Source organism: Phaethon lepturus, unplaced genomic scaffold (genome assembly GCF_000687285.1).
Source record: "Phaethon lepturus isolate BGI_N335 unplaced genomic scaffold, ASM68728v1 scaffold20710, whole genome shotgun sequence".
NCBI classification, from domain to species: domain Eukaryota; kingdom Metazoa; phylum Chordata; class Aves; order Phaethontiformes; family Phaethontidae; genus Phaethon; species Phaethon lepturus.
Genome location: NW_010512823.1, coordinates 32,597 through 42,914, shown reverse-complemented (window position 1 = coordinate 42,914; position 10,318 = coordinate 32,597). Strand labels below are relative to the sequence as shown.

The 10,318-nt window shown below is 37.4% G+C and overlaps 1 protein-coding gene across 1 annotated transcript in view; it reads right to left on the bottom strand.

Moving 5' to 3' along the window:
- Positions 1 to 2,563: 2,563 nt before the first annotated feature.
- EPS15L1 (epidermal growth factor receptor pathway substrate 15-like 1) overlaps positions 2,564 to 10,318 on the bottom strand; it is a 35,594-nt gene continuing 27,839 nt past the window's right edge. Inside the window, exons 23-24 of the mRNA XM_010288393.1 lie at positions 7,388 to 7,593; positions 2,564 to 2,710 (exon numbers count right to left, since the gene is read on the bottom strand). Coding sequence (XP_010286695.1) covers positions 2,564 to 2,710; positions 7,388 to 7,593 — 353 coding nt within the window. The remainder of the gene's footprint in view (positions 2,711 to 7,387; positions 7,594 to 10,318) is intronic.

Genomic DNA, 10,318 nt, shown 5'->3' with positions numbered 1-10,318 from the left:
CTGCTGAACATCTTGAAAACACCGACTCATTGCCTTAGAAGCACAGTAAATTACAGTACTTTAGAGCACTGACAAAGCAGCCGAAAGTCTTGTTATGGTACATAACTCGGAAAATGAATCAAGCTATTTAGCTCATCCACCCCGTCCCACTGGAGTGACATCATCCACGTAGTAGTCCACAAGCGGTTTTCCTTTCTCAAATGGCACTATGTATGAATGGGGCTTTATTGTAGCAGAAGGGACACAAAGACTCAGGCCCAAATGAAAATGGAGACTCTTACACATGGATACAATTTGTTTAAACTTCACTGAGAATCCTCCAGCAGTTCTATTTTGAAAATCACTCTTTCACAGCAAAAGCTTTATCTCATGTTGGCTACAGACAGACCCAAGTTTGCTCTCGGAGACCCCAAGTCCCGTACACCAACACAGAAGAGAATCTGTTGACATTCTAGTATGTCTGATCATTTAATCTAACATGTTTTAGAGAAATATTACCACAATGGGAAGAGATTTCAAATCAGGTTCTGTAAAACTAGAAATATCTTCTACTGTATTCCAAAGGGGTCATTAAAGATCGTTACGTGGTTGGTTTTGATACCAGAATGCATCTTCTCCCCTTCTGAGGGGAATTAAAAGATTCACATTATGTGTAGTACCGTTAGCACAGGAGACACGCAGCAAACGGGGACTCGTGACTCTTAAAATTGCCTTTTGAGGTATGGTGGTTTCAGTTTTGTCTTACGTATTGCTGCACGTGTAAATGGACGGGTGTGCGCGTGTGCGTACATACGTACACGACAACGTGCTCGCCCATATACCTACCCCCAAAAGCCTGAGACAACAGATGCCACATCTTAGCTGCATTTCAGAGCTGAAGACTACCAAGATCAAAATGATCCAATCTGATTCTTATCTCTGTGTAAGGAAAGCATCCGGAATAAGGCAATTATAACAGACTGGGGAAAGATTGTTTTCATTCAGTGAACAGGCACTATCTTTGTATTATGAAAAATAAAAGGAAGCAAGGACGTAAAAAATATAAATGCATTAAAGGTGATGAAGAAATACCACATTTTCAAAAAAAATAGAGAAAATGTTCTAAGCTAAGGGCTGCATCAGTAGAAACAGAGGCTGTTAAGCTTTGTATTCCTACAGAACCAAGGATAGGAAAGGAGAACTACATTAAGGACATTTAAAAGAAATTGTGCTAGATGCCTACTCTATTTAGGCATAAAAGTCCAAGGCAAGGACAACGGAAGTTTTAGAATTCCTGTAATCAGAAAAGGCATTTTTAGTAAGTAAATAATTCACAGACATCATAAGGACTTATTTTATATATGACATGTAAAACACATTCTGGGTTATCCTTACCAGGTGGAAGCATTGAGTTCTACAGGTATGTATCAAATCTGTTCCTACTTGGACATACTACTGCAAGCCGTATCTTAAAGCCAATCCAGTCCACCAGTGCTTCTATAATTTATGCTTGAACATGTATTTGGCAAATAAAATCTGTTTCAACTGGGCCTTAATTCAGCTAAATCATGTTTGATCTGTAACCCCATAATATAAGATAGGTGGAATCAGAAAAACAGAGGTAGGGACTGTCTCACACAGTCAATTGGGTAACGCAAATAATACGGTCCGTGATCTGGCGGTTGGAGCAAAATAGGGTAAAATGAGTTGTAGGGACGAACACTGTGCAAGCTCAGGAAGTTTTCCATTGCTTGATTTTACATGAAAGCAGTACTCAAACTTGTTTCACAATCCTGGAATCGTATCTGCTATGAGATAAAGCAAGATCTTACCTAATGATTTAAGTGCCAAATTATTTGTCCAATTTACTACAACTGAATTAACTCCCTCTTTTACAACATCACATACAATTATCAGAACTCAATGCAAACAAATGTTTAAATTAGAAGAACTACTCATTCAGAGAGGCTTCAAATCTGTAATATTTTATACAGTTCACTATGTTCCCATTCATCATATATAAATTGCCAGATTCTTTTGTAAAAGCCACATCACCTGGATAAAAAGGGACCACCTAACCATGAATTTATGCGAAGACTTTGACATAGATGATGCAGATGACATACTGATTAGCCTACCATGAATTATTAAATAAATGTAACAAGTGAAAGCTAATTCTATAAATATTATCTTTCTATGATGACTTCTTTGAAATTCACACTGCAGCCTCAAAAAAACAATGGAATTTGGGTAATAAAAAGCCAGATTCACAAGTTGCCGTTTACTATATGCAACATTGTCTTCCAGATAAAGAAACTTTGCTTTCTGTATCTTAGGATCATATGTTAAATTTCTTACAAGCAGTAAATTTTATCTAGAACATATAATACAGCTTATACAGTGTTTCCTGCATATTATACACTTGAAAAGCCACACAGAGCCCAGTTTGACGTAACCAGCCAGTCTTGTTTAGAGTTGAAGGTGACTAAAATTATTTTCACAACATAAACCAGGAATTTAGTATTTTTATAAAAGCCATGTTTAAAGGTTTCACTTGGACAGGGTGGAGCCAAAGAACCTCTATTTAAGAGTTTGGCATATCAGCCTTACTGAGCGCAATAGCCAACTCAAGGTCTTCTTGTTCTTGTCTCCGCAATCGAGCTAGTCTTTCTTGCTCTGCTTTCTCACTCTCACGCTTTGCCCACGCCAGCTGCTGTTCTTCATTTCCAAACTAAAAAATGAAAATGGAAAATAAGTTAATAAATTTACCAGAAAGCTAGAAGAAATTATGTGAAAAATACAATGAATCAGACTTATTAGATACATGAATCAAGGATACCAAGCTGTCTTAGGGTGGTTCTTCTGGATTAAGATAAAAATTCACTCACTGATTTCCTCACTTCATCCTTTACTTTATTTCCTTAATTTCTTCCTCCTCCCACCAGGAAACTAAACTCATGTGGGCTGCACGTCCCTGCATCCATGTCTCAGCTGTGTATGAAAATGGCCAGAGGACTGGAGCCAAACAAAAACTCCACAAACACAAAAACAGCAAGTTAGTGGTTTGGGAGCATAGCAACCTACATCCATTTTTAAGAATAGTAAATAGCTGGTAAAAACAAGAGTTATTTACTCTTGTGCAACTCCACTGCAGAGAGTTTTACTGTAGTATTTCCTGCTAAGAGTGAGGGGTTTTAATAATGACTCTGAAGACTGACGATTTGTGGGAAGTTTCATCACCAAATCAGAAGTTACAAAAAGTGCTTCTGTTACTGTTCATAAAAACACATGCAGAGTTTTTCCGGTACGAAATAATGCAAGAGAATCCAATTTACTTCAGCAGAAAACACTACGGAAATATAACACATTATAACATTCAGTTCCTAAGCCTGTCTGAGCTTCCCAAAACACGTTTACGGTCACTGCAGCAAAACTACTCCAAAATTGTATTCCAGTATTTACCACTGAAGTATGCAAACGTCTGCTTGTTTGAACTTTTTGCACAAAATATCAAAATATTTACTGAAATCATGACAATTTAAAACTAAAATATAATCCATTACCGTTTAATTTTAGCATGTGCTGAAGAGGAGAATGTTAACAGAAGCGTTCGCACAGCTGCGTGCAAATGTTTGCATTATATTCCACTTCTAAAATTTGCTTTGTACTGTCTTTTTTTTTTGAATGTTCAGGAAAACGTTATTATTTGGGGTTGGTTTTTTTTTTTTAAGAGAAAACTACATGAAATTTATAGTTTCAGCTGAATGTATACTGCAAAAATTGCCCTGTGGGCCACAACATAGTAAATCTGAACACACCAAAATATGCCATTGCACTAGCGGATATGGCTACACCTTCCCAGACAAGCTTGGAATATTGAACCGAGTATTAAATGCAACTTTAAGTGCTAGATCTACGCCTAGCTGCCTATATACTACGTGCTGGCCCCCACCCCTGCCTTTTCCACTCTGCATTGTATCTAGAATTCATAGTTTTTTAAAAGAAGTGCATCTATTTTAAATTCTTTCAAGCCAAGTCCAATTCTCATTTACTCATCATTTAATTAGATTATGCTTTATCTGTGTGCTTCTGGATGCTCACAATTCCTTATTTTATTTCTCTCAATATGATTTTTCGTATTATTTAATGCAAAAAAGAGGACCATGTTAAAATTACTTTTCTTCAAACAATACCTCTGCTTTCATTGCTATAAAAATTTAGATGAGGACCTTTGCATTCAATGTTACTGAAATACAATAAAAGTGCCACACATTCGATGATATTTTACTTTTAAAATGAAGAAAACCTACTATCGTTACTCATTTAAATAATGTCAGCTGACAGGTAAGTTTTAAAAGCTCACTAGGATTTTAAATAGATTGTATTTTTCAAGATACAGTAAAGACGGACTCAAATGGAAGTAGGACTTCTCCACTTTTTCCAAGAAATCAAAAGATCGTATCACTGGGATGAAGAATAACAGTTACTATTTTCAGAAACACAATAAGCTTTGGTCAAACCCTCTGGGGTGTCTTTTTTTTTTTTTATGTTGAGAAAACAGTTTTACTTCTATAGCTTACATCTTGGGATAAGTCTTCCAAAGCTTATGAGAGTCCCAATTATGACTTGTTTATGGTACACAAGTTATATTTTTGTGGGTAAAAGTGCTGAGCAAAAAAAAAAAACCAAGCAAAAAAAAAGGGGGGGCAAGCGATTCATTGGAAACAAATCTGGATGTGCCTTATTACAAATGGTTAGCATAAAGTAAAATTTTCAGGAGCATAACTCTGACCATTAGATAGTAAAATACACAACAGTTCCTTAATGCCACTGATTCTTGCACAGATGGCCTATAAGAAGGTAATGTAACTGAATTGCAAGTCATTTAATAGAGTAACAATTTCTTTGCATATGTCCAGGTTTCAAGAAGTCTATAAATCTGTATCACTTATCTGTCATTTCATTTAAAACCTCTTTTTTTTTCTTTCCTCTTTTTCAGAAGTACAGCTAGACCCAAGGCATAAACGAGGATAGACTGCAGCCAAACTAATCAAATACACAAAAAGCTACACTGACTTGTGTTTACTACAGTACCAGCTTATATTAAGAGAAAAATTTTAGTTCAGTCCTAAGTGCTCTGTTTCTTGGAAATTTAAAAGCTTTCCATTGGCAGAAAGATTGCTTTTCTTGTTTTTCTGTAAACTAAAGCTGGAACCTAGAAATACCTGAAATATGAGCTACCAAAAGACACTGTTTTGTTCCAAAGAGTCATATTTAATGCCAGCGGAGAAGTTAAGAATGCAATGAGAATATATGTAAACTCCGGATGCATGAATTTGCTAGTATCTCCAAAAAAAAAAAAAAAAAAAAAAAGCAGCCAAATTTCCTAGAGTGCTACTAAAATCTAGTGAAGGTCCTCATGTTATGTATTTGCAACAGTACAGAATTGCAATTAAAAATCAGGTTATTCAATTATTCAAACTTACACGATTCTATGATTCTGTTCTCAGATTCCATGGACTCAAACTATGTGCCAAAAAACCCTCTGTATAGTAAAATTGCTTTTAATTTCCATTATGGACAAAGTTTCCCAAACATCAGGCAAGGAGAAGTACAATATTCTTGCTGATTACAAGGTAACTTAGGACTGATACAGAAGGATTAGGCATTATCAAGTGTAGCAACGTAATTGTGCTATAGGCAAGCAAAAAAAAAAACCCCAATAAAATGAAGAGGGATCCAGTCTCTTCTCTTTTCAGTCAAATTCAATTAACCCTTCTTTTTTTTTTCTTACAGCAGTAGAAAGCAATTCACAAAATGGATTAAAAAATTTCATTTGATGAAGTGCCACTTAACAGTAATTATAAGTGGCTACTGCTCAAGACCTCATTTTTGCTACTTTTTCCTTAACTTCTAAAGTTAATCTCATCTCCTGAAAACCTGATGGCACAGCAAATTTAACACTAGAGCACCCACTGGGATGGGGATAGGAGATTTTGGTTAATCATTCGATACAATCACTCGGTGTAAGCCAGGCTTATAGCTTAAGAAATGCAGTCTGCGAAGGAAGATGACAATAGCTGGGTAACAGTCATTCCATTCCATTATTTGTCTTTCACTGAAGGAAGAAATTAGATGTTCAAGAAATTTCAGATAAAGCAAGTTTTGCGTCTTATTTTTATTAAGAATGTCACCATTGTGTATACAATCACAGAATTTAACTGTGCAAATTCAACAGGCCAGTACTAACTGTGGTAAAGCATACATAGGATCTTGAACTTTGATGTCTTCAGTATAATAGATAAATTAAAGCACTGAGGTCAGCTAAAAGTATGCACAGATGACCTCAACTAACAATAGCAAATAAGAAAGTGATACACATTTACTATTAGCTCATCACTAGGGGAAAAAAAACATTAAAAATAAGCAACCTGAAAGATTCAGCTTAGAGATCTCCACTTGTTGAACACTGAACTGTGTCCAGTGGAGTTAAGTAACAGATTAAAGTTGGCAATTTTACTGCATGGCAATGTGACAGAACAAAAACACATGAAAGGAGGAAGAAGCCTGAGGCTGTGGATGGAACAGATTTCTAGCTACTCATGGAAGCAATAAGAACCACGCTACTACTACATTTACAATTATTTCCAATTCAATAACATACCTGCCAGTGCTAAAAACAAAGCCAGGCTTTTAGAAACCCTTGTATTTTTTAATGAATGGGTACTTGGCTTTGCTTTCAAACCTTCTGATACTGCCTGTTGGAGTGCAGTACGGACTCCTGTTGAACTATTGGTTCTACAAAACGGGTTTGTTTTCTTTGTCTAACAAGGGCTTTTTTACAGCATCAGTAATTGGAACAAAATTCAACAGCTAAATTTTCAATCTCTGTCTCGTGTATGTATCTTATGACCACATTCCATCATATACAGCAAACATTGTGACAGGATTGTCAGAACTTTTTTCACAAACAATTACAAATACTTTATGGAATCTTTCCCTTTAAGGATTTGCTTTTCAGGATATGGTGAAATTGCTATATAAATGTTTTCAACAATTGTTTTTGAATCTTTACATCATTGGCTCCCAAAAATCAGTTTACAAAATAGCCTCCATGCAACAAAAACAATACACAGACTCTGCTACAAAGGATTTGTGAGTAAAGGCACACTGTACTAAAATAATTTAAATGCAAGTAAACCCTTTAAAATTTAGTACGAAACTTCTTTTTTATTGAAATAATGCCTTTTTATTACAGAAATATTAATACAAAAACAATGAGGACAGCATGAAGGTACTAAGAGACAGAAGCCAGTGAACAGTAGGTTTGCAGTTAAAATGAAAACCCAATAGATTGCTGCAAGCAGAGCAGAAAGTGGTTTGCTCAGAGACAATGAACTTAACTTACAGAGCTGAAGTCTGCAAACCCCAAGGAAGAGTCTTTAGAAGTTTTACTTGAAGAGGAGGGAGCAAATGGATCTTTTCCACTAAATGGGTCCCCAAACCCCTTTTTACTTTGAAACGGGTCACTGCTGTCAGCCCCAAATGGCTGGAATGGATCATGGGGCTTGGGAAAATCTGAAGACCCAAGGTGGCTTACAGGAGTACTTTTACCTGGAAAGTTTAGGAAAAAAAAAAAAAACAAAAGGAGAAAAAGAGACGTTACTTACCATGGACAATGCAAACCCCTTAAATAGGAAACTGTGCTGATACACTTTAGCATCATCCATTCTTCCTGGGTTGGTTTAAAATTTAACCAAACATAATGGTACTCATTTCTCAATGCAAATCATCTCAAACAGTTTTTTATTTAAACCGATATATTATCTTACTTGTACACACTGCAATATTAATACCATCAAGATTTTAAATTATGAAACCCAATGTAAAGACATTTGGTCAGAGGAATTAGACAAGTATGACTTTAGTTCATTTTCCAGGATGAGAGAGAGATATTTCAAGTTTAAGTTTGGGATTATATAAAAGACAAAATACTCAGAAATATATATCACTAAAGAGACCTAATTAATCATGTTAAAGAGAATTAAATAATAACTTAGGTGTGACTTTACAGAAGGCATGCATTCTGTTTTTTTTCCTAGAACTGGTTTATCCTTCTACCACCACAAGTACAAGGAAAAAGAGAGTGAATAAGAAATCACCTTGTTCTGGGGTGCTTGCTGTGCAACCCACCACTTGTAGGTGGCTGCTTGTTCTTATATTCCGCCCCAATAACAAAATAAATCACAGGAACTATTGTGTATGCAGATAAATAACGGTTGTACATTTTATTTGTTGCTATTAGAACCTCGATGGTTAATTTTTAATTGTCCTTGCAAAAAGTACTATTTTGTAAGGTCAAATAACTAAACAGAGAAATTGTCTTAAGGAGGAAAAGAAAAAAAAAAAAAAGGAAAAAGATTGCTCCTGACAGGTACACAATGTAGCCTCCAGGGAAAATACTCCCTGGATGAACAATCCTGATTATAATGTGTACTTGACAAACGATAAAGGAAAATCTAGAAACATTTTTAAAAGAAACAAGTATTTACAACTTTCTGCACCATAACCTGAATTACATACATTATTTGCATTAATAAAGCTATCTTTTTTGAAACGTCCAATTCTTTGAACTATAACTTAACAGGAGTCTTATAATGTATTCACCTCAGAATACACATACAAGGAAAGCACAGAGAAATGGAGTCGAACGCCCACATTTCAGAATACGTACTTGGCGTGTCTAAGGCATAGCCCGATAGCTTTTAAGACGGTATTTCGGTAGCTGCTCACGAACTTTACAATATTTGCTCAGATCTGTGGAAATCCTCATTTGTCCAAGAGAAATAAAGATCAGCAACCTTACACTAACTAACTAACCAACCAACCTACCCAGCAGCTTGCCTGCCTTCACCTGCTGTTGAACCCCAGCTGAGCCTCTCCCATCCCCGGGACCAGCCGCAAGTCCGCCTGCCGTTGCACGCGGCTTGCCAGACGCACAGCCCTCTGCCATCGGCGGGCTCCGCACCGTGCTGGCCGCGCCGCCTTTGCGACTGCGTGGGGTGCAGGGGCCTATCGTCCTCAAACGCAGCCAGGTGGAGATTTACAGGGGAGCCGAAGGAATCCTGCAGACTCTTAGCTCATCAGTGCAGCGCCGATGCCAGGCTGGGGCCCCGGACGCAACAGGGTGCCCACTTGCGGGCACTGTGCTTCAGGGAAAACGTGAAGCAAGAAAGTCCACAGCTGAACAAGCAGAGAGAAAGAGGCACAGAAAACGAGACACATGCAGTAGGATCTGTTTAGGCTTAAAAGTATTCGAGGGGAACCTGATCCTAGTCTGTAGGCAAGTCTTCCATCAAGAAGGCGGCTAATGGATTTAGATTTTACCAAGAGAGATTTACGTTACGCAATCTGTAACATTTTTAAGATTTAAGAATACTCAAGACTGCCTAGGGAACTTGTTGCGTTCCATCATCATGTCCGTGAGGTTTGAGAAATGGTTTCTAGAAATCACACTGGTTTAGCTGCCTTGAAGCTGGAGGATAAATGAGATCTCTTAAAGTTCACTCCAGTACTATTTTTCATGGTTCAGTACGTGCTCCATTCTGGTTAACAGATGTGGCAAGGATATACGGATACCCATATTAGCAACCACATGTGGGACTTCTAAAGGCAGGCAGATCAGACCAGTGATTTGTCCTTCACGGAAGAAAGTGACAAAAAATACAGGAAATACCATCAGCATTTACTCTCCCCACAGCATGGACCCTCCTTCACCAGGGTTTCAAGCTGCCTCTCCTATCAAGAGGGGCCACGTTTTGCTCTCTGAAATGGGGTGCTGCATTCACATCCCGCCCGTCACCTCCAGGAGATCTCACCTTTAGTCACAGCTACGCCGTGGCAGGGAGCTAAGCAAGCCTGGTAAGAGATGAGTAACTCCGCATTCTGTATGTAATTCTCCACATAGAAGAGCAACTTCTTTTAACTCATTTTAAGTTACAAAGAGAATTAAAGTACCTGCATTTCTAACTCAAGGTCAAGGCAAAACAAGAGCCCTCTACATTTTTTTTCCTCCTTCTTCTATTGCCAGTTACTGGCAAGCAAATTCCCTCCAGTATCCTTCACCTTATATTGCCCCAAACCAATTTTGATTGATAGAAGCAAAAATGACCCATTTTAAGCTGCCCTTTTCTTAGGTTACAGCTGCTGCTGCCGAAACCACTTTGTGGAGCTGCTGACTGTTAATACAGATTCTGTATTGCAATGTATTTGCTCAGCAAACCTTTTTTTTTCTAGGTGGCCTGTTTAATGTTTTTGCACGAAGGCCCTAGTGGTTTCA